The sequence below is a fragment of the Lepidochelys olivacea genome (assembly GCF_965140295.1).
Source record: "Lepidochelys olivacea isolate rLepOli2 genome assembly, chromosome: 1".
NCBI lineage: Eukaryota > Metazoa > Chordata > Testudines > Cheloniidae > Lepidochelys > Lepidochelys olivacea.
The window spans coordinates 102,960,071-102,988,067 of NC_140411.1; the positions used below are offsets into that span (position 1 = coordinate 102,960,071).

At 39.8% G+C, this 27,997-nt stretch overlaps 1 protein-coding gene across 4 annotated transcripts in view; it reads right to left on the minus strand.

The window, feature by feature from the left end:
• The window catches only part of NALCN (sodium leak channel, non-selective), a 342,791-nt gene that overhangs the window by 205,011 nt on the left and 109,783 nt on the right, over nt 1–27,997 (minus strand). For all 4 annotated transcript variants that reach the window (XM_084629335.1, XM_084629334.1, XM_084629337.1 and 1 more), the window contains 3 exons: nt 9,477–9,619; nt 9,253–9,357; nt 6,666–6,752 (listed from right to left, as the gene is read on the minus strand). In XM_084629335.1, coding sequence (XP_084485461.1) covers nt 6,666–6,752; nt 9,253–9,357; nt 9,477–9,619 — 335 coding nt within the window. The remainder of the gene's footprint in view (nt 1–6,665; nt 6,753–9,252; nt 9,358–9,476; nt 9,620–27,997) is intronic.

A 27,997-nucleotide genomic window follows, 5' to 3' on the forward strand; every position in this document is an offset into this window, starting at 1 on the left:
GACATGCTACAACACCAGTTCATGTCTCTGTTTTTACCTGAAAACTCTGATGACATTACTAATATATAATGCCATATGCTGCAAGGAATGAAGATCCTTGCACTGATATAGGTGTTAGTAAAGTGATTAGTGGTTAGAAGGAAGACACAGGCAGGTTAAAGCTTGTCAATTCATCTTTAAGCCACCAAGAACGTTCTACACATGTACCAGAGAAGGAAAGCATCTTTGGTGATAGAAAGACAAAAAGAAGGAAGGACTAATAAAAGTCAATCCCCTTATATTCCCATTCTTTAGGATTCTTAACAGACAATAAAAAATACAAGGTGTCTTTAACAGGGGGATTAAAAGATTAAACCATTTCCAGCAGAGTTTGAAAAAAAGATTTTTCTGGTGCCTCATGTTCAGCCTTTTGGTATCCATGAGACTGAGAACTTCCCAGTATGTTGGTAGGTGTAATTCATGGTAGGCAAGAAGTTATAATAAACCTACATCTATTAAAACAGTATCAACAACAACAGCAAAATAATTTGGGAAAGTGGGTTCCTCAGCATGCATTTATGACAAATGATTCATGTTGAAATGGAACTCATAACAATTATTTTTCTGGGACAAAAAAAAAATCAGTGTTTGTAATCAATGCCATTCATAGGAAACAATGAAAATAAGTAACTAGGGACCACAGGTTATCTTTTGGGACAATGAAAAGAAAAATGCAATAAAAAGTTATTATATAGAAGTGAAGCCTGACTATAGTTAATGTTGCAACAACGGTGTCATTTTAGAGGGTTATTTTAGGGTTATTTGCAAGTCAAAAGCAAAACCCCAAATGCTAGTAATTATGGGGGATTATGTCTCATTGGCAATTTCTATCCATTCTGAAAATCTTGAGAAAATTGACTAGGGAGTTTCTGAGATTAAAAGCTCCACCAAAAACACAGAATCCTTGGCCTACCTTTAGTGCTTTATTCTTACACACTTCTGTCCTTTCACTAAGTAACTCAGTGGGCCAAGAACTTTCTTTATCTTCCCTATGTTCCTCTATTTAGAGACAGTTATTTGGCTATTTATGTGATCTCTACCCCTAATACCTGACCGCCTCATGGTTATTAATAGATTGTATTCTCATGGGACCTACGTGACGTTGGGAAGAATTTCCCCATTTACAGATTACCTGATTTATCCAGAATCTACAGGAAATTTATGGCTGATTGAGGAATTGAACCCAGGTCTCCTGAGGCCCAGTCTAGCACCCCATCCCTTGGACCATTCCCTCCTCTCTGAGACAAAGTGCAATTTGTTGAGGAGATAAATCCTAAATTCTTGATTCTCTAGTCTGTAAACTATTTGCTGCTTGAATACAAAAACTGTCAGAATGTAAATATATCAGTGAATGAATAAATGGAATTTCATCAAAACACAGTCTTAACTGTTGAAAGAGTACCATATTCTTTGTGTTTACAGTAATAATATTTAAAGAGCCCAGAGAAGAATTAAGAAAACCTAACAAAATCTTTGTTAAGAAATTTAATTCAAATTGTAAAAAAAATCTTCACTAACCTTTCCCAAGAACTCTACCCCTATCCGTATACTGAGTGACAACACACTTAGCCAATAAATGTCAAGATAGAAATATTATATATTCAGAAGAATCCTCATTGGCTGAAAATATCCTAAGGGATGGACACTTACCTATCAGTCCCTGAAAGATTATTAATCCTTTCATGGGTGTTTTATATACACATCATTTTATATGTCTCTTAAGAAACATGGAAAAAACCCCTAACAAAACCAAATAAACAACAAACACATCTCTCATTAAGAACTCCAGACTCAGTGAATGCATTGAATATATTGGAAAAGTTGCGGCAACCTTTAGATGCGTGACCTATTTAAAATCTATTATATTTTTATTTAAGCAATGTTGCAATTGCATAAAGTACTGCATCATAAAGTAAATACATATGCATGAAATTATCAGGTTTCAGAGTAGCAGCCGTGTTAGTCTGTATCCGCAAAAAGAAAAGGAGGACTTGTGGCACCTTAGAGACTAACAAATTTATTTGAGCATAAGCTTTCGTGAGCTATGGCTCACTTCATCAGATGCATTCAGTGGAAAATACAGTGGGGAGATTTATATACACAGAGAACATGAAACAATGGGTGTTACCATACACACTGTAACCAGAGTGATCAGTTAAGGTGAGCTATTACCAGCAGGAGAGCAGGGGGGGAAAACCTTTTGTAGTGATAATCAAGGTGGGTCATTTCCAGAAGTTGACAAGAAAGTCTGAGGAACAGCGGGGGGAGGGGGTGTGGAGGGGGGCGCCTATGCTACCAGCACTCCCAGCTATCTTCGAGACACCACTGACTTCCTGAGGAAACTACAGTCCCTCGGTGATCTTCCTGAAAACACCATCCTAGCCACTATGGATGTAGAAGCCCTCTACACCAACATTCCACACAAAGATGGACTACAAGCCGTCAGGAACAGTATCCCCGATAACGTCATGGCAAACTTGGTGGCTGAACTTTGTGACTTTGTCCTCACCCATAACTATTTCACATTTGGGGACAATGTATACCTTCAAATCAGCGGCACTGCCATGGGTACCCGCATAGCCCCACAGTATGCCAACATTTTTATGGCTGACTTAGAACAACGCTTCCTCGGCTCTCATCCTCTAATGCCCCTACTCTACTTGCGCTACACTGATGACATCTTCATCATCTGGACCAATAGAAAAGAAGCTCTTGAGGAATTCCACCATGATTTCAACAATTTCCATCCCATCATCCACCTCAGCCTGGACCAGTCCACACAAGAGATCCACTTCCTGGACACTATGGTGCTAATAAGCGATGGTCACATAAATACCACCCTATACCGGAAACCTACTGACCGCTATTCCTACCTACATGCCTCCAGCTTTCACCCTGACCACACCACATGATCCATTGTCTAGAGCCAAGCTCTATAATACAACCACATTTGCTCCAACCCCTCAGACAGAGACAAACACCTACAAGATCTCTATCAAGCATTCTTACAACTATAATACCCACCTGCTGAAGTGAAGAAACAGATTGACAGAGCCAGAAGAGTACCCAGAAGTCACCTACTACAGGACAGGCCCAACAAAGAAAATAACGGAACGCCACTAGCCATCACCTTCAGCCCCAACTAAAACCTCTCCAACTCATCATCAAGGATCTACAACCTATCCTGAAGGATGACCCATCACTCTCACAGATCTTGGGAGACAGGCCAGTCCTTGCTTACAGACAGCCCCCCAACCTGAAGCAAATACTCACCAGCAGCCACACACCACACAGCAGAACCACTAATCCAGGAACCTATCCTTGCAACAAAGCCCGCTGCCAACTGTGTCCACATATCTATTCAGGAGACACCATCATAGGGCCTAATCACATTAGCCACACCATTAGAGGCTCGTTCACCTGCACATCTACCAATGTGATATATGCCATCATGTGCCAGCAATGCCCCTCTGCCATGTACACTGGTCAAACTGGACAGTCTCTACGTAAAAGAAAAAATGGACACAAATCAAACGTCAAGAATTATAACATTCAAAAACAAGTTGGAGAACACTTCAATCTCTTTGGTCACTCAATTACAGACCTAAAAGTGGCAATTCTTCAACAAAAAACTTCAAAAACAGACTCCAACGAGAGACTGCTGAATTGGAGTTAATTTGCAAACTGGATACAATTAATTTAGGCTTGAATAAAGACTGGGAGTGGATGGGTCATTACACAAAGTAAAACTATTTCCCCATGTTTATTCCCCCACTGTTCCTCAGACGTTCTTGTCAACTGCTGGAAATGGCCCACCTTGATTATCACTACAAAAGGTTCCCCCCGCCTCGCTCTCCTGCTGGTAATAGCTCACCTTAACTGATCACTCTGGTTACAGTGTGTATGGTAACACCCATTGTTTCATGTTCTCTGTGTATATAAATCTCCCCACTGTATTTTCCACTGAATGCATCCGATGAAGTGAACTGTAGCTCACGAAAGCTTATGCTCAAATAAATTTGTTAGTCTCTAAGGTGCCACAAGTCCTCCTTTTCTTTTTATGAATTTATCAGACATTTAGAATGCATGTTTTTAAGGGCACGCATTGTGTTTTCCTCTGTGTTTGGAAGGCAACTTGACCCAATTTGGACAGTACTACACTATAAATGACAATTTTGTGCATTGTTTTTTTTTGCTTGTCCTTGACCTCCTGCAAGGTAATATATAATTGAGAATCAGCTGGATGTTGATAGGATGGAGTCGTATCAATCTGTCAAAAGAAAACTACTATCTGAATTGCAAAAGTAAAAAGGCCACAGTATCAGCTAAAGCATGAGGTTTCAACTTAATGGAACACAATGTACCATGTGCTTTTATGACTCTTGAAAAAAAACAATATGCCACACCACAGTAATTTAGACAAAGATGAAACAAGCAAGTCAGATGCTATCTTGAACTTCCATTCAATGGTGCTTTCACCATCAGTTTGGCAACATTTTCACCACCACTTGCGATTAGCACTTGAGAAATGATAGGTCTCCATGGCTAACTGATAGTTCTTCAAATGTAACTGTAAACGGGGAATTGTCATCGAGAGCATGTGTTTCCAATGGGGTCCTGCAGGGTTTGGTTCTTGGCCCTTAGCTATTTAACATTTGTATAAATGGCATGTAAGAAAACATGAAATCATCACTGACATAGTTTGCAGATGATGCAAAAATTGGGGGAGTGGTAAATAATGAAGAGGAAAGGTGTGATTCAGAGTGATTTGGTAAACTGGACTCAAACTACCAATATTCATTTTACGATGTCTAAATGTAAATGTATACATCTATGGACAAAGAACATAGGGCATACTTACATTATGGAGCATTCTATCCTGGGAAGCAGTCACTCTAAAACAGATTTGGGGGTTGTGGTAGATAATCAGCTAAACATGAGCTCTCAGTGTAATGCTTTGGCCAGAAGAGTTAATGGGATCACGGGATGCATAAGCAGGGGAATCTTGAGCAGGAGGAGAGAGGTTACTTTACCTCTGTATTTGGCATTGCTGTGATTGCTGCTGGAATACTGTGTCCAGTTCTGATGCCCATAATTAAAAAATTATGTTGATAAATTGGAAAGGGTTCAGAGAAGAGCCATGAGAATGATTAAAAGATTAGAAAACATGCCTTATAGTGAGACACTCCGAGAGCTCAATCTATTTAGCTTAACAAAAAGAATGTTAAGGGGTGACTTGATTACAGTCTATATAAGTATCTACACAGGGAACAAATATTTAACAAAGAGCTCTTCAATCTATCAGAGAAAGTTATAACAATCCAATGGCTGGAAGCTGAAGCTAGACAAATTCAGACCAGACAAAAGTTTAGAACTTTTAACACTGAGAGAAATTAACCACTGGAACAATTTACCAAGGGTCATGGTGGATTCTCCATTGGAATTATTTGGGGGAAGTTCTATGTCTTGAGTTATACAAGAGGTCAGTCTAGATTATTACAATGGTCCCTTCTGGAATGGTCCCTTCTGGATCTATGAATCTATAAGAACACAGTGCAGATGATGCTTCGGTAGGCTAGATACTGCCACACCTCAAGAATTTACATTCTTTTGTTGGAACAATTAAGAGATATGCCATGAGTAACAGACATATCACACAATAGTGTGACAAGCTTGTTCAACTTTAATAATGTGCAACTTTCCTGAACTCATGGTAAAAGGCATTTGCCAGGAGACATGCATCAGTTCACGTCCTGCCAACTTGTACATATACTGTAGCTCACATGCTAAACTGAACATTATCAGAACCATAGCCTGGAAGGCACAGATCATATTATTCTGATTGCTGTAGTGTTTTTGGTGTTGTGTTCTGAAGTAAGGCAGGCTCACTGACAAGTGTCATTCCTTATCATGCAAGACTGAAAGTTATAAATAAAACTTTGTGGCGCTCTACATTGTTTTGTGAATGGAAAATTTGATTTATAAAACATTCTTTATCCTAGTTTTGGATTTACGTAAGGGTTGAGTAAGATGGATTTTCATTAATTCATTATGTAAAACTAAAAATATCAAAATTAAACATTTAAAACATTGTATTAGTTTGAATGTAGGTCTACTGCCTCCCCCTATTAGTCATATTTTTAAGTTGAAAATGGGACTGAAGTATTTTTGTGTTGAGCATGTTATTTGGCCCACTTTTTAATGCACACTATTGTATTTTGGGATCAATAACGGGGCATATTATACACCTAACCCGTGGGTGGGATTGATTTGTAGGGAAGGATGTGGAGATAAAGAAGGATTATTTAAATTATTTAAGGTAATAAAATGATATTTTAAAAACCTTTTTTTAAAATGACAACATCGGACAGTCCCTTTATAAAGAATGTACTTTTCTAGACAAACATTATAAAATGCCTTATAATTTGGGATGAAGTCCATACTACTTTCTTTGCTGATCTTATGTTTCATGAGTACATGCAGTATGACTTGGTAAGTTATCAATAAATGTAAGGCAATTCATGATTAATATTATTGCAGCCGTAATTTCTACCAACAGCCACTCTAAGCCAACATTCACACACTACTGTTTACACCGATTGATTTATTTTAAAAAGGTACCGTACCTGTAGACATGCTGGAGCTCTACCCTGGGGTTTATTCATATCAACAGCCACTAGCTGCCAGCCTCCAGCAGCATCTTCATGAAACATCTTGAAGAGGAAAATACTTGTCAGAAGCATTTTACATAATGATAAATACAAGTGAAACTTGTGATATGTATTATTTAGGATCTGCTCACATTCTGATCTCTGCGCTCTTAAAGAAAGAGGGAAATGGTTCTTATTGTTACAGAATATGCAAGATAGATCTCACCATTTTCCTATTTTAATAACAATTCTGCCAGAACAATAACTTTTTGCATGCAGAATTTCATTCAGATAATATGAAAAACCGCATTACATCTACCTAATAATTGGTCCTAATATATTAGCACTAATTATACTAACTAGTTCAGAGTGGATCTGTTCAGCACTATTTGTTTTGTAGACTCTCTCAGAACAAAGCTCCTCATCTATTCAGCATATTTAGAAGAAACCCAGCCATCTTACATTCTTGTTAAAAGCAAGTTTCATGGTGGCCTTTTGCAGAACTCCCTGAGATTTACACCAAGGGAACAATAATAAATCACACCATGCCCTTTTACTGACAAAAGTACTTTACACCAAGGGTCAGAATCTGATCTTTTTTACACTGCATCCACAGTAAGTCCATAGCAGTTCAATGCAGTTACTCTGACAATACAGGGGTATAATTAAAAATGTGGAGTGAAATCCTGGCTTCACTGAAATCACTGGCAAAACTCTCATTGACTTCAGTGGGTCAGGATTTCACCCCAGCCTTTAGAAAACAGAACATGCATATAAAATGGCTTTTAATAATAGGTCATAAAAAGATGTAGGTTGATTGGCATAAGAAATGTGTCCTGAAAGCCATTAACAGAAAATGTGCATATGTTCCTGTGAAGACAATGAGCTACACTAATTTTTTACTCATCATCTGAGAGAACTCCCTTTATACCACTTTCTTCAGCAGCCCATAAACACCTGACAGACAACTTTTCTTTGATCAGTAGTAGACTAATTTTCTGCACAAGTTAATTGATTTGTCAAGTGGGCAAATGAAGTAAATCATACAGCGAAAGTACAGACGAAAATTTTGTCAAGGTCACTTCATGCCCAACACAAGAAATATGGTCCATTTTTATATGCCACTTTGTATTGGAAAGGCTCCTTTAGAGAATTCTGACCAATACAGAAACAGTAGAAGCATTTTTTTATAGTCTGTTAAACTAGATTCCCATTATGTCAGTGTTTCAGGTAACCTCACTTTTTGGAACAAGATAGCCATTAACCGGTCTACAGTCCACAAATTATTTTTATTCTGTGATATGATGGTTTTCATATCTAATGTGATCACATTCCTCTGGTGTGATGACGTTATCCTTAGTGTTTCTATTTTCCTCAAATGTGGCTGCTTCTGGAGTTTCCCCATAGAGACCTCTCTGTCACAGACCCTAGTTAATTCACAGAGGCTGCGGCATTAAAACTAGGGACGTGACAGGTAGTAAACCCAGATCTGATTGGTACACTGATGTGCTATGTTTGGTGGAATCATCTTCACGCAGAATTACACTTGGCCGAGGCCAGGTTTCAGCTAAGATCGTGGTCTCAACAACAACCTTATGCCAATGAGTTTCATAGGCAAAGTGTGGATTGTGTGAAAAAGTATTTCCTGTTAGGAGTAATGTGAAGGAGCAAATTTTAAACTGATAAAAAGAAAAATGTTCTGACACAAGCTATACTTAGACTGCAGAACTCAATGCTACAAGATATCATGGAGCCCAAGAAACGAGCAGGATTCACTAAAGAACTGGACATTCATATGGATAACACAAATTTCCAGAGTTATAATAGAAAATATTAAACAAAATAATTTTGGAAGAGATTTACACTCTTATTCTTTAGGGCACAAACTAACATCCAAATATCGGGGGATAGGAAGAATTTTTCCTTACGGGGAAGTTTCCCATATCTGCCTTCTGTAGGGTTTTTTCCATGTTCCTCTCAGGCAGCTAGTACTGGCCACAACCAGACACAAGATACTGCACTAGGTAGACAACTGTTCTGAAGAAGCATGGCCATTCCCACATGCTAGATACTTAAAATAGCCTCTGTGTATGATGCAGCAGACATTTTAAGTCTGGACAGAGCATGCACAAGGGGGGGCAAGCAGGGGCACCCCCCACCAATAATCAGTGAGGGGCACAGAACTCCTCCAGCTCTGGGCTGCGGCGGAGAGAACAAGCTCCTCCAGCCACAGAGCTGCGGCGGGAAGAGCCCATATTCCAAAACCCAAATATTATATGGAAACAAAAAATAAAAAGGAATCATTCGATCTCTAATTATGATGAACAAATGGGCAGTGTGTACAGTATATAACAAGATGTGCCCACGAACAATGGCTTGATTATGTTCTATTATATTTTTCTATTACATTTTTAAGATACCCTATTTGAATGATACACTCTATCATATAGAATGTACTGAAACTAGGCAACAGCTAGCAGGGATTTACTACTTTGCAATAAATTAAAAACAGAGGTATCCAAACAATATCTCAGTATTCAGAGCTAGAACATCAGCACTCTACCTGGGTAGTAGCTGTTGAGGTGGTACTGCTCCTGGACCCCCACATCTGCTGGAATTGCACTCTTATTTCAGCAAATGTTTCAATGATGACAGCAATGAACACGTTCTACAAGAAAAATTAAAAGCAAAGGCTTACCAGGAAGCTCAGCAGGTGGAAAAGAGCAGAAATTCAGTCAAACATGATTTATATTCCAGGCAGGTTTAAAAGAACAAATTGTTCAGTACCTTAACGAGCCAGGCAAGAAAGAAAATTAAGGTGATGAAATAGAAGTATGAACGCCATCGGGGAAAACTGTCAATTGCTCTATACATAAGGAATACCCAGCCTTCTTGAGAAGCAGCTTCATAAACAGTAAATATGCTGGTGCCTGTTGATGAAAAATGAAAATATTTTAAATAAAAAATAAACATTTTCAAGATCTGCAAGCAATCATCTTTCATCCATTTCCTTTTTGTAAATGGTAAAGGTCCCCCAAAAGAAGTAGCTCTTCCTGCACACTTGAATGTTGTTTCTTCTTATGATTGGATCTAAATTGTTTTTACATTACAGTGTTCCACATCCACTTCTTGGATACATACACACAGCCCTCTGGATCACTTTAATGGGAAATGTACAAATGACTCCAAAGGCAGAACTCAGCCCACTGTAAGTAATCTCAGTATTATCTGTGAGAAAAGTTGAATTAAACTATCAGGATTGTTGACCAGCAGGAGAAATGAGTTTGAATTTATTTGCATTAATAAAGCAAATATAAATTAGGTAATCAACAATATACAGCAAGGTATGTGGTTAAGCTGGTAAAGGTAATCATATTCAAGTATTTACCCAAATGCATTTGAACACTGCAAAAGTGCACATATCTGTTACAGCCACACTAATTTAAGTGTCTTATTGCTTTTAGGAAATACTTTTCAAAAGCATTTTAAAATTAAAGTTATTCCATCTTTGGAGAGTAGGGGGTGGATGGAAAGTTGTAAGTTTCTATGTGTATGGAAACCTATTTGATTTAAAAATGTATTGCTAAAAGTTATATTTTTCCAGTTTTAAGGCACTACAAACTTTAGGAGCCAAGAGCATCCTCAAGTCTGAAGCCAATTTTTGCAAACTGACTCTTGTGCTTGTCATCCGACAACCAAAAGTTAAAATCTAAAGAGGAGAGCACCCACTCTCTTATGTAGCTACTGGCAACCTTTCTGATACCATTTCAATGGAATGGCGATTTCATGGGTGAAGAAAAAGAAAAGAAAGAAAGAAAGAAATTTTAAAAATGAAAAAAGGAGTCCTATTTATGTATCTGCTTAAGAAGCTTGCTGAATTTGGTACCAAATGCCCAGTTTATGTTATTATAAAATATTGCTCCAATAAAGGGGCACAGTCCTGCAACCCTTCATTCCACATGAGAAGGGACTACAGGATCAAGGCCTTGGGTTATTCTTTTTAAATTTTATTTCATTATATTGGTTTGTATTTATCCTGCTGATAATGGCTCAATCATAAAGATGGCTATCTGAAAACAAAACTATGACCATTGCCTTTCATACTGACCAGTTTTGTATCATTTTTATCTTATGGCTTCCTTGGTCTATTTATTGCATACAGCTGTTGTCCTTTGTCTTATACTTACACAGAGTGGGTCGCGACCCTGTTTTAATGGGGTCGCCAGTGCTGGTGTTAGATTTGCCAGGGCCAAGCCCAAGCCCCACCGCCCTGGCCAAAGCCAAAGCCCGAGGGCTTCAGCCCTGGGTGACAAGGCTCAGGTTACAGGCACCCCGCCTGGGTCTGAAGCCCTTGAGCTTCAGCTTTGACCCCCCCCCCATCCTCTACCCACCTGGGATTGTGGGACTCGAGCAGTCTCAAGCTTAGGTCCCCACTCCTGCGGTCCTGTACTTATTTTTATTGTCAGAAAGGAGTCGCGGTGCAATGAAGTTTGAGAACCCCTAGCCTGTGGCATTCAAATGCCTAATGGATGTCAGCCAGTCCTTGAAAAATTAGACTTTCTTTATGCATGTATCTGATTTTGGAGGCTGGCGTTTTCTGGGTCTGGACATAGAGATCACCCAGTTATAATGATCAGGGTTGTGAGAAATTCTCTTTTATTGTACTAGAAGAAAATTCCATTCCATTATGTGGTGAAAAACCCCAAGATATATTAGTTTTAGGGGAAAATCAGACAAATGAAAATACATTGGCTGCCATTAAAAACACAACAAACTGTGTATTGCTGCCTGTAAAACACTCATTTTCCAGTTTGTTGATCACTAATTTCTTTAATTTAGTAGTAGCCACCAGGTGGCAATCATGCACCTTGTGCACACCTATAACACCAGAGAGTGAGCTAATAGGGACTGTGCATGCTGTCTAATTCTAATCTCAAACAATTTTACCATTGGATGATTTTGATTTCCAGGGTGGACATCACTACACTGGTTTTCTTTATCCTCATTTATTGAACTACTTATTGTATTCTCTCCCTATATACCTTATAAAGGCTTTGGGAAAGGTTACAGCCATACAGAAATAATTTAATCTCACAACCTTAGAAATGTTATCAACCATGTACCATTTTTATTCCTGTACACTGGGAAAGTCATGATGGTGACTACTCCCACAAAGCAGGGATATTCTCACTGAAGAGTCTATTTTTAATTTCTTTATTATCTTTTGGTAGTAAAGATTGTAAAGATTCTGAGTAGGTCATAGATTCTTTCGATGTCTTGTAGTGAGCTATGTTGGAACCAGAAGGAAATATGGACTGCCCAAGAATGTAAGGGCAAAACTGGATGAGTTTCTGGGGAGCAAATCTTTCGATGTGGTTGAAACTACAAGAAGATCAACCCCCCCTGAATGAATGGATAAGTCAATGTTTCCTTGCCTCTGAAACAAGCAAATCAAACTTTTACTCTTCAAAACCCCCTCACCAATCAGCTAGCTAATGGGAGGCTGAGGGAAAGAAGAGAAGGGTGACTGCCCTGTCACCCTTTCCAAACCCCAACTACTGTATTGCTGTTAGGGAAGAATTGGCAAGAGAGGTACTAGAATACAGAATTAACTCGGTGAAGTGTGCTGGAGAACACTGCTGTTTTCTCCATTTGGGGCAATAGAGTCCTATTCTGAAAACTTCATCTCATTGCAAATCCTGTGGACATGTAGTGACCTGAAACATATAGTGTCTGCATGTCCTGGGTTTTTCATTTTGCAAATCTGGTCACCTATGAAAGGGTAAATAAAGTATTAAGATTGCTTTGGAAAGGACCCTGTCAAGGGAGTATGCATCCTAGGGTGGAGGGAAGGGCTGCAAATGTAAGCGCTGACCATCTCTCCACGTTGTGCTACAGAGCTAATGATGAAAAATAGAAGGGAAATTGCTACTTAGATGATTTGCAGTAAATAATTTGATAAATTTAAACTTATTGTTCACAAATCACCCACAAACACGTCATGATTATTATAAATTTGTTCACTATTTGCAATTGTTTAATGAGCGGTATGAATGAATGAATTTTGGCCTTTAGAATGCCTACACAATGGTCACTGTGAACGTTTGCTATTCATGATGTCTCCACATGACTGGTCTCTTAAATCGTGTAGCAATTGTTTCTGCTCCCTGATTTGATGACTTAAACTTTATAAACAAAGAAGACACCCTTTTGGATTATAAAGGAATTTGTTGTGTGAATAGCTGCAAAAGCTTTTCACACTGGCCACAAGGGCACTCTGGTGTGAATATTCATGGATATTTATTCACATTAGCTTTTGTGACACTTTTGCTTGTAATGAACATTCTTGCGAATAAAACCTCCCTCACCCTCAATGTTCACAAATAAACAAATAAAAGGTACTGGGAATACCAGCAAAGCGAATCAGTAGGTTTTATTTGCATAAATATTCATTAATCTTTCCTTTTTTTGTATTCACATGGCTCTAGTGCTAATAACTTGTTGTGCACTCGTTGTGTTGGCCTTTTGGGTGGCAAATTTGAAAAGCCCACTGGCATTTCAGGAAAAACAAGGAATTGCTAAACTGATAAATTGTTCACACCTTACATGCCACTATCCGGTACTTTTGCATAGAATTGCAAGGAATTTAAAATACAAGGATTTAAGAAAAAGACTTAATACAATCTTAAATTGTAGCATTCAAGGATAATATTAGTGACAAATAGCTACTGCTCTCAATGAGCATATTACCCAAGAACAATAAGTGGCCTCCATTGTTGCCTTCAGCTTTCCACAAGTTTATTGGCTTCTACTCTGTCCAAAAACCAGAGCAAGAGACTATCACAGTGACCAGGCTAATCGCACCTCTGACTTCTCCTGGTCTCTTTGAGCGCACCCCCTCAGGTATCAGGCCATGCACTGTCACCTCTCTTGGGGTGCAATCACACAATTCTCCCACTCTTAAACCTGGCCTTGGGCTGCAATCCTCTGGTACTTACTGTGATTACCTCAGAGGGCCTGACTTAGGTTCAGCACCTATAGGACAAATGACAAGTGGTACCAGTGACCAGACAACCTTCCTAAAGCAAAGCATTATTTTATTTAGAACCAAAGAATTTCTGAGAAAACAGATCTTAAAACAATAAACAGTCTATATGCTTTCCTATTTTCCCCTGAGGCTTTTTCCCTGTCTCTGTCATCCATGTCAGACTCTCTCACCAGGAACACTCAACTCCTCTCTCTCTCTCTCTGCAGGGAGTTCTTTTAACCAGTGTCCCTTTAATCTCTAGTCTTCCAGCTGGGGCTAAACAGCTATGTACCTTTGGGATGGACCCTGGAAGTAGGCCACTGTCCTGTTATTCTCCCCCAAGTTTTCCTTACTAATCTAGAACTCTAACTGCTCCCCACCCCCACCCCAAAGTTTTGGTTAGGAGGTTTCTTATCTAGAGCTAGTTTGCTTCTCTGCTTGTTTTTCCAACAGCCTCTTATTAAGCTAGACGAATACATTAATACAGGAAAGTGTAATAACCCAATATAACTATACAGTGACTTTACCACACTGACATACTGTACAGTATTTGAAAAATTGTTATATGTTAGTATTCTCAGATTATTCCATAATAGCTTCACATCCGCCTCAGAGACAACAGGCCTTTAGAATGATTTTTACACTATATATTATTAGTTCCTTTGGTATTTCAAACAGTTTATTTCCTGAAAGAAATCTAACAAAAGCCAGCAAGTTTCATATTTTACTACAGCAAAATGGGTGAATCTTATATTCGAAAAACTTACAAGTTCAAAGAATTCCCCAACCTCCTTATGTTAATACCTGTTTCATAAAGGCTATGGTGTTCTTTTGGGGCAGAAAAAGCATGTACACCTATTGAACAAATCTGTCGTACAGTTACTTGGTGAGCTTTGGATTTAATTAAGCATTACACACTAGACCTAGCAACTTCAGCTGTCATGATACTTTCAGATGTTAAGTCCTTAGGGAAAAATCCTTCTGTCAGATCTGCAGGGTAGATCTGAATCTCAGCATAAATGGGAACTTATTTCAGTGGTAACATTAGAAATGTCCCTTCTCTGGTTGTTTCCTGATCCAAGCAAAGATCTGCACCTGTGGAGCACCACAATTACTTTAGACTCAACATTTATGAAAAAGAACAGTTGAACCAATATGAAGTTTGTCTGCCTCAATTATTCTACATCTGGGCAAGCATTTCAAATCTTGTCAGGATGAAGACTATCTCAGGTGCAAACAAATTCGCTCTCTGAGGAAAAATAACTGGAGTTCCCCAGTTAGCACCAAGGTGCAGATGTCAGAAGATGCACAGACGTACCCATATTTACCACACTGATACCTGCTGATGGAAGTATCACAGAGCAAGCCATAGCAATCAAGGTCTGCAAGTTGAAAGCTCCCAGAGTAACTCAGCCTCCATGTTGCTAGTGTGGGATAGCATCTTCTGACAGGTACAATCTGGCTCATGCAAAACTAAAGTTTCATATAGATACATTTTCCTTATCAAGGATCCTAATTGTTAAAATATTCACTACTTAGATCCAGAAACCAAGGAGAGGAGCTCTAGGCCTCAGATTTAAAATGACAAATGTTGTGAAGATGGGCTCTTCCCAATGAAATGTCTCTGATTTACAGTATCAGTCTTCAAGTAGAGTACATGAGTGTTATAGTAAATGTTATGACAAAATAGTGTAACATAAACCCTATTAAGCAGAAGTGAGGCACTATAATTTAAGTTAATTTATTCCTCAGAGAATGCACCAACTACCTTGTTAAAGAATGACTTTTTACTGTATAAATATTAAAATACTTTATTTAAGTAAAATGCCTTTAACAGTGGCAGCACAGACACCAAACACACAGAAATCCACATAAACTCCTGTGTTCGAAGTGAGTAACAGAAGTCAGCAGCTTGTTATCTTAGGCAAACAAATGTGAGATATGTTCAGTCCAGGGACATTATATATTTTGAATCTTTAATCGGCAATATACTAAAATACTGAGAATGTCTGGAACTGAAAATCAGTAGGTGTAGTGATGGATTCATTGCCAGACAGAAAGCTGAATGTGCAAAAATTCTTTGGAAAAAAATATGTAATTCACTGTTGACTTTCATTGTCTGTCAATCATAATCATTCAGTTGCAGCATTAAATTATTCTGCAAGGCTGTCTTGGTTATAGCAGTCTCATCCCTCATAAAAGAACTTAGGAAACAGCAAGACTAATTGATATCATAGGCTCAGCTAATTTGCTTTAATTAATCAAAAATTTCTCTGCTATTTAAAAAGGAAGAAAGGAATCCATGTCTAGGACTATGGAAGGATGAGGCCATGTAGAGCATAGTAACAGTCGTATCCTAAAAACATACCAATGTCTAAACCAACTGAATTGAAGTTTTCTTCACAGGGAAAGTTAAAATGGGAAGTATAGCTCCAAACTGGACCAAATGGGAAGCTCTTTATTGGGACTACCATCTGGCAAACCAGCATCACCATTCTTGTAAGCAGAAGAATGGGTGGGAGAATAAAAAGCTGTGGGAGAAAAAGATGAAGGGGTGGGTGAAAGTGTGGGGAGGAGATCAAGCCCTTCAAGGCAACTGGATGTCTTTACCCATTTATTGGTAAACTTTTGAACAAATCAGAGAAGCTCAATCCGAACAGATTCTAGCCAAACCAAGGTTAGGAGAGCTTTCTACAGAAAGGAAATCACTGCCTAGGAAAGCAATAAGGAAAGTTACTGTAAGTGACTTTCAGTCTTATTGCAATCAAGTTTTATTCTACCTCACAGGGAGCGTTTCAGTGCCTGGATATTCCTAATTTTCATTCAGAGCAAAACCCATTCTACAAAAGCAAAACAAAAAACAGCACAACCAGCTTACCTACCCCAAATTCATAAATACTTGTTTTTAAAAAAGGAAGATAGTAACATCTAAAAACTCAAAAAGAAAAATCCTACCCCAAGCAGAGCTTTATTTGGACTATATCAAAGTGCCAAAGACTCCATAAAATCCATTAGGGACTTAGCTATCCTTATTGATCTTACGTGGAAAGTGCTCAGCAACTATCTTGAATGGCAACAGTATAAAACCCTTAGAGAGATTTCAAGGATGCAATTCCAGCCCTTGAGTAAATAACTTCCCATAGTCAAGAAGAGGCAACTTGCTAAAGGTGCCTTGACAACAAATGCTGATGTTGCTGATGCTGCCATTGGTTCTACACAATTCCACTTGAGGTTACTGTGAGTGGCACATGTCTATTTGAGGGTGTAATTTGGCCCTAATGATTAGATCAGCTTCTTCCTTTAGGTCTGAGATTGTCCGACTTTAGGTACTCAGCTTTCCATGGTAACTGGAAATCACACTGGTGGGCACACATTAAGGCCAAAACTTTCATAAGTGTCCAGTGGGTTTGGATGTGTCAATTTTCCAAATGACAAGGTCAATGGGAGCAGAGTTATACCAATACTGAACCCTTCTGAAAATCCATTCAAAACATTCTAAATAGAAGACACCCACAATAATACAGTACAGCTGTCCAGACTTTAATCCTTGAGGGCTAAAGGCTGACCAATGGCATTCACCGCCCCCCAAAAGAGTGACAGCTACTGTACTTGAAAATCACCAATAACAAGACTTGCTGCATCTTCAATATTCTGAAATAAGACAGCAACAAAATCTGACAAAAGGAATCTCTTTAAGACAAAACACAGTCAAGCCTTCAAAGAAGCTTCAGACAACCAAGACATTATAAAAAGAAACCACATTAATGACAGCCTCCACATATTTGGATAATAAAAACAAATACATAGAGTTTAATATATTTTAAAGTCTAGGCTCTCCGACAAGATAAAAGTTTCTTGCCCTAAAAGAGAAAAAGGATCCTTATGACTGAATGTAACAAGAAAACTAAAATCAGACTCATTCAATGTCCTGCTTAAATATTAATGAGTTCCATATTGTCTGACATCTGTGATAAGTTGCAAAAAATAAAATGATCTACCTCTGTGGGTGATATGAAAGATAGAAGTTGGACCAATAAATATAAATACTTTTAGAGGTTTAACTAACACATTAAAACACTGAGAAGGATTGTGAGGTAGGTAAATATCATTAACCCCATTTTAGCAATGGGGAAGCAGACACAGATTATAAGACTTTCCTAACGCTGCACATGGACACAGTGTCTGAGCTGGGATTATAACTACACAATTTTCTGCCTCTCAATCCTGTGGTTAGAGCACTCAAAAATTCTAGCTGAATACAGAAAGCAAAAAGAACCCACTCTTCCATTGAAACAAATGGCAAAACTCACAATGACTTACATGGCAATAAGATAGGCACCCAAATTTTATTGCTCCTTCAGAAGATAAGAGGTTCAGCTGAGAAAGAAAACCAACCCTTTATCCTTGTAACATCAGATTTCTTTTATTCTTGATTGCCTTAAGAATGATGTTTCTCATGACCACTGATTCACAGGTTATCAAAACAATCTTGGAAAGCATACCACAGATAGACTTAACAGTTGGCACCCTCTTCACAGAGGAAAGTCAAAAACCTTGGCACAAAAATCTCTCTCAGTTGCCAGATATAACTTTTGGAGGGACATTCAAAGTTCTAAAATGCTTTATTTAAGTCTTGTTCTGAAGCTTATTACTTTTTGCAGAAATCTTTTTTGATCTTTATTCAGTGCAGACAATATCTCAGCACACCCAGAAAAGGAATTTTCCAAATCTATTGCTGTCAAATCTGAATCCTGATTTTTCCTGGATACAACTTCTTTTTATCAGTTAGCATTAAACTTTCTTGGAATGATTCTAATCCTTTTTTGGGTATCAGCTCCATGTTTCAAACCACCGCTACTTTAATTTCTTACATATTTACTGTATTTTACATTCTTTTACTTCAAAGTTTTTGACAGAAGAAGAAAATATTCCATTTTGTTTTAAAGGCATGTGGCTTGAAAGAAGCATTTTGCACGTATTATACCTAAGTAACCTTTTGGCATTGCTAACTGCAGCAGACTACTACAAGCTACAGAGCATATCTGCCCCCAGTAAGTTTTATCAAAGGGAGGCCTCTGATATTGATAGCTCCATGGGCACTGTTTTCTGGATGGAAATAAATGGTTCACAGGTTGATTAGAACTGGTGCCCATGTCTAGAGATCCTGCAGCAGCCAGGTTGTGCCCCACTGTACTATGTGCTGTATATTCGAACACCCCCAAATTATAGGGAGAAGAGTAGCTGAAATTCAGATGCCAACTTCTGAGGCTCAGCTCAGGCTCTCATATAATTTGTCCTGAATACCTGCTATGAAAGTGTGGTTAACATCCTTGTGAACAACAGGTTTTCTTGTTGTAAAAGGAGGTGAAAACAGAGAAGCTGAGTCTATGGCTGTCCATTCCTGCTTAGGAGTGCTGTAACTGCTCTTTTCTAATAGCTGATATGGGCCTGCAAGGAGAGTGTCAGGGGCAGGGGGATAGTAAAGTCATGGGTGATTCAATGTGAAAAGTGAGTATGCTGTACAAATATCTTTTGGCCACATAGCTCCCAGGATGGTATGCACTCCTGGAAACTTTCCAGGAGATTCCAGCTGCTGCAGGTACCGAGGGTGCCATCTATTCCAAAGGTAATATCAAGTCTACATCGTTCCTCCAGAAATGACCTGAAGTCATAAGGAGGATGGAATGGAAAAAGTCTATAAATCAGATCAAGAGGAAACTGATACTCCTCAGCTTCTGAGTCAGCCTCTGATTGTGAGAAGTCATCTTTTAAGACAAAAGGCGTATGATGAATCCAGATATACCAGAGACTCAAAACGGCTCAGTTGTATGAGGCTGCAATTAGGAATGGTTCTAAGATTTTATTACTGACTAGGGGAGGGATGTTCAAAAACTCTCAGTGCTGGCTCAATGATGTTAATGGGGATTTTATCAGTGACTTTAATGGGAGCAAAGGTAGCCCAATACTGGGCATTTCTCCACCCTGGAAGAAAGCCCTCCAACTTAAAGGCTATGGTCAAAAGAGTTATTAATTAAATTGTCTGCCAGATTGAAGAGACAGATGTATCCAAAATGAAGGTAGTGTTTGATTAGATCTAGGTAGAGAGGAAAGCAGAACTGATTCCAGTCACACTGATTTTTATTGTACCTGGCGGAACTATTTTAAAATGCTACATGTCAGAGCAGTGGCTCTCAACCTTTCCAGACTACTGAACCCCTTTCAGGAGTCTATTTTGTCTTGCATACCCCCAACTTTCACCTCACTTAAAAATTATAAACTCAGACATAAAAGTACAAATATGTCATAGCCACACTATTACTGAAAAATTGCTGACTTTCCCATTTTTACTGTATAATTATAAAATAAATCCATTGGAATAGAAAGATTGGTACTTACATGTCCGTGTATAGCACAGAGAGCAGTGTAAACAAGTCACCGTCTGTATGAAATTTTAATTTGCACTGACTTCGCTAGTGCCTTTTACGTAGCCTGTTGTAAAACTAGGCAAATAGCTAGCTGAGCTGATGTGCCCCCGGAAGACCTCCGCGTACCCCTGGTTGACAACTGCTCTGTTAGAGGGGCTGGGTATTGAGGATGAACACAGAGAGTTTCTAAAAAGCGATCTCAGTGCTTCTAAGAACGACACTAAAGTAGAGCCTTTTTTGCTCTAGCATCAAAATCCATTTCAGCCTCAGCACCAACAGCTTTCAAAATGGAAGCAAACTAGCACCACGGCACTATTTTATTCATTGAAGATACATACGCTTAGGTTTCTTTTAAGGGTTTTGCACTGATAGCTTAGCAGCTGGTGCTGATGAGCTCTGTGTCAAATATAAACCTGGCGATTTAGGTGCAGTCAACAAGACCTTTAAGTGGAAATCCCTGTTTGCCTTGACAGAATGAGTGAAGTGGGCTGATCAAATCCCAGACAGACACGGTACATAATCAGTATGGAAATGTGCAAGAAAAGAAAAAATGTGCCTGCATTAACCTGATAATTTCTTGAACTACTTTGAGTAGGGCATGTAGAAAATGAACAGGAAGTTAAAATTGTCAAGTTCTGGGGAAAGAAATCCTCATATTAACTAAAGTGATAGATGGGGTGGAAACAACAGAAAATACAGCTTTAGTACTAGTGTTTGAATACCAGCTTTTGAACTGGAGGAGCAGAAAGTGAAGCAAAATTAGATGGGTTAGGTCAGTACTGAAACCTGCATGTACAGAAAATTTTAATGGTACAATCCTGCGCTGATGAAATAGCTCAAAATCTTCTTTTTAAAACATTATGGCTAATGGCTCCAGATGTTTGCACAGCTTGAGTCTCCTACAGTGAAAAACTTCAATTAATAAAGGAGAATTCACAATTCCCACATATAACCTAATGTACTGTAATGTTAAAAATAGGAACCTCAAAAGGTAAACTTGTAAAGAAACTTGTTAAGAAAAAAAACCCAAAAGAATCCTGATGGGATGACCAAATAAATTCACATGATTTACAGGGGATACTCACTCAACCAAACCAAACAAAAAACCCCATGACTCTGACTTAGGAAAATAGCTTTAAAAATAAATGTTAATAAATATAAATAATTTAAATCTCTTGTATTTAGTAAAAATATGTATCTATGTTAGGAATAGATTAATCCACAGAGGCCAGACTTGAGAGAGGGGTGGTGCTTTAGCTTTGCTGCTTCAGAAGAAGCTTCAGAGAGTCATAATTCCAGCCTTGCTCCCACTTGCTTTTGGAGGGGAAAGAGCTTTCGATAGCACTGAAAATGATGCAACTTACTTCACCTTGGCAACCAGCCAACCCTGTTGGCCAGCACCTTGGGAAGTGAAGCCATAGTTCTTTCACACTCCCTGCCCACTAGCTTAGGGAGTCAGGGAAGTATTGGATGGCTACATCTGCTCTTCCCCTCACACCCAGATCCAAGCACTATACAGGCCCTACACGGCCACAAGGGGGGTGAAGGAATGTCCTTACTCCTCCCTGCACTGCATGGTTATGTGGAACCCTTAGTAATTATAATTAATATGCATATGCTATTAATATGCATACAATATTCTGTTTGTACAGCACCTAGCACAATGGGGTCCTGTTCCATGGTTGGGGCTCCTGGGTGCTACTACAATACAAATTATTACAAATTATTCATAGTAATAATACAGTATTTGAAGTGGTAAATAGTAACATTTCTACATTGTTCTTTTATACATTTTAATTATAAAATAAATAAGACTCCGAAAGACAGAGAAAAAATCCTGCATAAACAACAATCACATAAAGCTGCCCAGAGTTTTCTGGTCATGCTCATTTGCTTTCCTTCAGAAGCTACATGGTGACCGAGAGATAATCAATAAGCATGTTTTTTCTTGCCAAAACAAAAACCAATTTTCGAAGTATTTTGTGTTGCAAAACTAGCAGAACATGACTTGATTTGACTTCTTAAGGCAAAAAACAGAATAGAGTGTTTAAAAAGTGGACTGTCTGATTATTATTATTAATGGTAGTGCCCTTGATGAGCCATGTATTTTCCAAATAGAAAAAAAAGCGGTCCCTACACTGAGATCACAATGTTTTATCCCATGAGATGAACAATTAGAGGTAAATGACCTACTTGAAAAAATTACATTCATGTCTGAAGCTTTCTGCTCCTGCTTCTGTTACAAGAAACATGACCACACACAGCCCCTTCAGAGAAAGACAGGGTCCAAAGTCCAAATGTACAAATCAGGTCCAAAAAGGACTTGAATGATCCCTTCTCTCTGGAGAGCTGTGCCAGGAGTTGTGGAATAGTAACCAGGGCTGGAGGAGATACTGAACTTCTTTAGTGGGATAGCATTTTTCTCCTTCTTACATGAAATGAGCATTCAGGAATGAAATGTACTAGCCCTCACTTCATTTGAAAGAGTTCAGGTGGGTCCCATCTTCCATCTGGGTCGAGGGAGAATTTAGACTTAAAAAGGAAGCAGGATTTAAAGGTTCCCTAGTGTGCTTTAATGTAGTCTGTTTCAAACAGCAGTCCATTAAAGTGCACCAGCAGGGTCTACATCAGGGGTGGGCAAATTTTTTGGTCCAAGGGCCACATCTGGGTGGGGAAATTGCATGCAGGGCCATGAATGTAGGGCTGGGGCAGAGGGTTGGGGTGTGGGAGGGAGTTGGGATGAAAGAGGGGTGAGGCAAGGTGCTCAGGGAAGGGGGTTGGGGTGCAGGAGGAGTATGGGGTGCCCCAGGGGGTTGGGGTGCAGGAGGGGTGCAGCAGGGGGCTCAGGGCAGGCGGTTGGGGTGCAGGGTGCAGGAGGGGTTCGGGGTGTGGGCGCTGGCCTGGTGCCGCTTACCTGGAGTGGCTCCGGGGTGGCAGTGGCAAGCACTGGGGCCAGGGCAGGCTCCTTGCCTGCCTGCCCTGGCCCCGCACCACTCCTGGAAGTGGCCGGCATCACATCCCTTTGGCCCTGGGGGGGGGGGCGGCAGAGGGCTCTGCGCACTGCCCTCGCCTGTGGGAACCTCCCCCAAAGCTCCCATTGTTCATGGTTCCCCATTCCTGGTCAATGGGAGTTGTGTGGGGCGGAAGTGCCTGCAGGCGAGGGCAGCGCACGGAGCCCTCTGCCCCCACCCCCAGGTTCCATAGGGACGCGATGCCAGCCACTTCCGGAAGTGGCACGGGGCCCACGATGCCACGGCAGTGGCAATCCCATGGGCCAGATCCAAAGCCCTGACAGGCCGGATCTAGCCTGTGGGCTGTAGTTTTCCCTCCCCTGGTCTACAAGGATCAATTAATGTGCAACACTTTAGAAATCACACCTCTATAGAGTGCTTTACCCCACCATGTAGACAGACCTTAAAGATTCATTTCCACAACTATCACACACTTCGTTCTGAAGCTCACCTATATTGTATGTAGAACAAGTACACCTACAATGCCATGAGAAAGTAACAGCATTGCAATAGTATAAAGTGATCCTGTGTACTGAACTACAATAATAACCTCCATACAGCACTACATACAACACAACCATTTAAAACTCATTAATAGGTTGCTGGTTGGAAAAGTACCAGTGACCTTCTGAAATTATGAGGGTATGCTCTGTGCCAGCCTTGGAGCCTGTTGGCTTCTTCTTTCTCTATGGTGGTCATACAGAAGGGGGTACTTTTGTCCACAACGAGTATAGGAGCCATTAGCTATTCTGCAAACCAGCCACAATCTATCAAACCACTGCCTATTATTAAAGGAACTATCAAAGGGTTTTTTGGTACTACTAGCGTACTTGATGCCTCACAAACCAAACCAACCCCACCTCCCAAAAAAACAACAAGACAGTGCCCCTGCCCCAAAGAATTTACAGACTGGAATTTGAACATGACCCAACAAGAGCAAGATAGATCAACCAGAAGGGACAGGAAGTGAAGAACAAGGTTACACCAATAAACTAATGGTAACTCAGTTAATTCATAGAAAGCCAAAGACCATGGAAGTCAAGTGGTGTTTCCACTGACTTCAGTAGGCACTGGATTGGGCTCGTACTTGAGTAAAAGAGAGAGTGTGCGTGTGTGTGTTTTAAACTTAATTTTAGCTCACTTTTTGTAGGCTTCATAACAGTACTGAATTTGTAAGGAGGATTTGAATGAGATGATGCAGCCTAGAGCAGTATCCTGTTTCCTTCTGGATACTCGGAGCAATGTGACTGGTCTAAAAAAGTATTGCACAGCAGCTGGGGAGGCTGCTCCCCAGGCACAGATACTTACCTGGTACAAAATATTTGTTCTCCACAGCCACTTGCCCCCAGAAATGCTTCACTGAAAAATTCCAAGGTGGCCAAACTTTTGCACTCACACCTCCCATCCTTCCTGAGTGAACTTTTGGCACCAGCAATCCACTTGTCTATTTCCTTGAAAATGAACTGTGTATATGCATGCACCAGTAATACCCTATTGCTGTGACCAACACTGCCATATACAATGGCTCAAAGCATTTTAAAAGTTAGTTCCACAAATGTAATGGTTTGACCACCTTAAAATTTAATTAAAGATTAATTAAATTCAATCTGCTGAGGTAACAGAGGGAACTAAATATAACTAAAATATGTTAAATATAGACAAGGGCTGGGAGTTTTAAAGGAGAGTGAGAGAATTAGGCGCTGTGACATTCCCCAGCGTACAATCGCAGTTGCTGAACAGCTGTGTCCCCTGAATTCTCCAACCTGGAGTGCTTTTAACACTGCTTCGCTGTGAAAGCAACCACTCCTGGCCTGCTCACACACAGCTTCTAGCATAAAAATTACTCCCAGTTGAGTTATATGAGTGCTCTCAGCCAGGCACTCCTGAATTATATTGTAGAGTGACACCAGCAAATTCCCAGTCCCAGATTTGTCCCCAAAAATGTGTGTCTTGTGCTGCCCAATAGTCTCCTAGACAAATCCAAGCTTATAACAAATCCAAGCTTTGTAAAGTCAATCATTTTATTAATAGAAAATGACATGCACAAACCTTGTTATCTCATATGGTGTTTCCTGAACACTTCAATTCAAGCACACACTGGTTAGATAAGACAATAAAACAAGTTTATTAACTACAGATAGATTTTAAGTGATTATAAGTAATGAGGCATAAAAGTCAGAACTGGTTACAAAGAAATAAAAAGTAAAACGGAAGCTAATAACTAATTTAACAAACTAAGTGAATTTAAAGCACAAAGACTTCTCTTGCCATATGCTTACAGCAGTCTGGCTGGATTCCTTCAGCCAGGACCCCTCTCCTAGTCCAGTGCTCCTTTCCTTGTCCTTCAGACATTATGGATGTTTTGAGTAGAGATGAGGTGAGAGAGGTAATTTGAGACCTCTGTTCCTCATTTTTATATCTTTTCCTCCTCTTTGAGAATCTCTTCCAGCTGGGGTTCAGGTGACCGAAAGTCTGTGGGATGGGAACTTCTAGCTGTTCCATTGCCAAGATGTAAATTTCTTGCTCACATCCTTCTTCCTGTCAAAGAATCGCCATTTAATCAGGTGATAGTCCATTTGATTATGCTGACATCTGGCTGAGGTGCTGGCTAGCCTTTTGTTTCTGGGGAACTGATTTGAAGCTGTTTCATAGACTTGGAACATGTCTTATACAATAGGAATTTTATAAAACTTTACATACAATGTTGTCACACATATTTTATCATGACAATAATGACTAGCAAATTATAAGTTTTCAAATGATACCTCACAAGGCTTACTTTGTACAACATTTATTACAGTCTTGTGAAAAGGTTGAAGATAAAGGGCACAGCTGTCACAGGTACCCAACCTCCAGTAGCCTTTGCCTTCTTTGAAAATCCCATCACAGAGCATTTGGAGGAGCCAAGAGATTGTAGATCAATACAAGTCTGAATTTTGTGAAATTTAGAGGCATTTGTAAGGAATGAATGAAATCACAAACCGTCTGGGGAAATAGGAGCTGTTGGAGACTAGTTTGCCTGGTATCATAGTATGCACAAATCATTATACAGGACAAATCTGGTGGAATGTTTGAGAAGATAATACAAAAGAGTAGGCAAGTGTGAAACAATTAACATAATCTACTTTGATTATAAAAAAGCACTTCACAAATTACCGTACATTTATATACATCATTTTAGTGATTTAAGCAGTAAAGGCACCATTCTTCAACTGACCAATTGATAGCATGCAAACTGTAAAGGGTGAAGGTGATCATGACAAGTAGTGGAAATAGGCAGAACGACTTTTAGTAAACTTACAAGTTTACAATAACCACCATTAAAAAACTTTGCATTTGCCACTAGTGCCCATAGAGTTTCTTCTTAGCTTCTCTCTCAGACCACATGTATCCTACAAACTGGTCGAGGCAAGTTACAATGGTGTACAGACGCTGAAGTTTGTATACCACTCAGGCATGTGCGTATTTGTCTGCTTGTCTGCTGGCTGCATGTACTCACCAGGAGTGCTTGTGACGATGCAAAGTGCGGTGCCCCACAGGTAGTTATCCCAGTGTGCCACGTGTGGCTGTCTGGTACAATGCATTTTGGGAGATTTTTGCAATGTGTTGTGGTACATAAATGACTCAACCATGGATCTCTGGGAACTAGGGATCAAGTTCCCAGCATGCAACCTTCTCCATCCCATAATATCATCGATAGCCCATAATTTTTGTGCCTTTTTTATACAATGGACATGAAGATTTCTTTAAGGACAATTTGCTGAGGGAAAATAATTCAAAAATAATTCAAGGCTGTTGATGGCATTCATGGAGCAGCTGCAGAGAGTGGAATGTTGCTTCTGGGCCCAAGAAACAAACATTGACTGGTGGGATCACATCATGATGCAAGTTTGGAATGATAAGTAATGACTGATGAACTTTTGGATGTGAAAAGCCATGTTCCAGGATCTTTGTGCTAAGCTTGCCCCAGCCCTTCAGCACAGGGATGACAGAATGAGAGCTGCCTCAACAGGGGGGAAGTGAGTGGTGATCATACTCTGGAAGCTTGCAATGCCACATTACTACCGGTCAGTAGGAAATCATTTTGGAGTTGGAAAATCTACAGTGGGGCCATTGTTATGCATATGTATAGGGCCATTAATTATCCTGCTACACAGGACTGTGACTCTCGGAAATGTACAGAAAACAATGAATGGATCTGCAGCAATGGAGTTCTTGAACTACAGTAGGGTGACAGAGAGTAGGCATATCCCTATTTTGATGCCAGCTCACCTTGCCACATTGTATATCAACAAAGAGGGCTATTTTTTTATGCTTATGTAAGCAGAGTCAGAATGAGCTCCCCCTGACATCTAGTGGTGAGCTGTGGAAAAGGACTTCAGGAGCTGATCTAGTTTGCATAGAGACACCCACCCTATCTAGCTGCTCAGCATGATGGGATTGCTTGCCCAAATGATTACTTGTGGCTGGTGTTGAATCCCCAGTCTCCTTGTTATTGTGGCAGAAGTAAAAAAGTGTTGTTATCCTGGTTGTGTGAACCGAGGGTAACAGAACTATACCTGGCATACCCCAATGGAGGGACTCGCCCTCAACTGAACAGCACTTGCTAGGCAGGGAACATGGGCTCCAAAGCCCAATGAGTTGAGAGAGGGTGGGGACAGGTACTTATACCTGGTGATGTAGGCCCTGTTTAAGGGTCCTAGACACCATTTGACCCTTCTTCTCTCCATGGTACAATAAAAGAGCTAATTTAGACTCAACTGAGAGTCTTGTTACATGCTAAAGAGCTGAAATCACTGATACCTAGGTTGAAGTATTAGACCTACTTTGGGACAGTATCTCTAT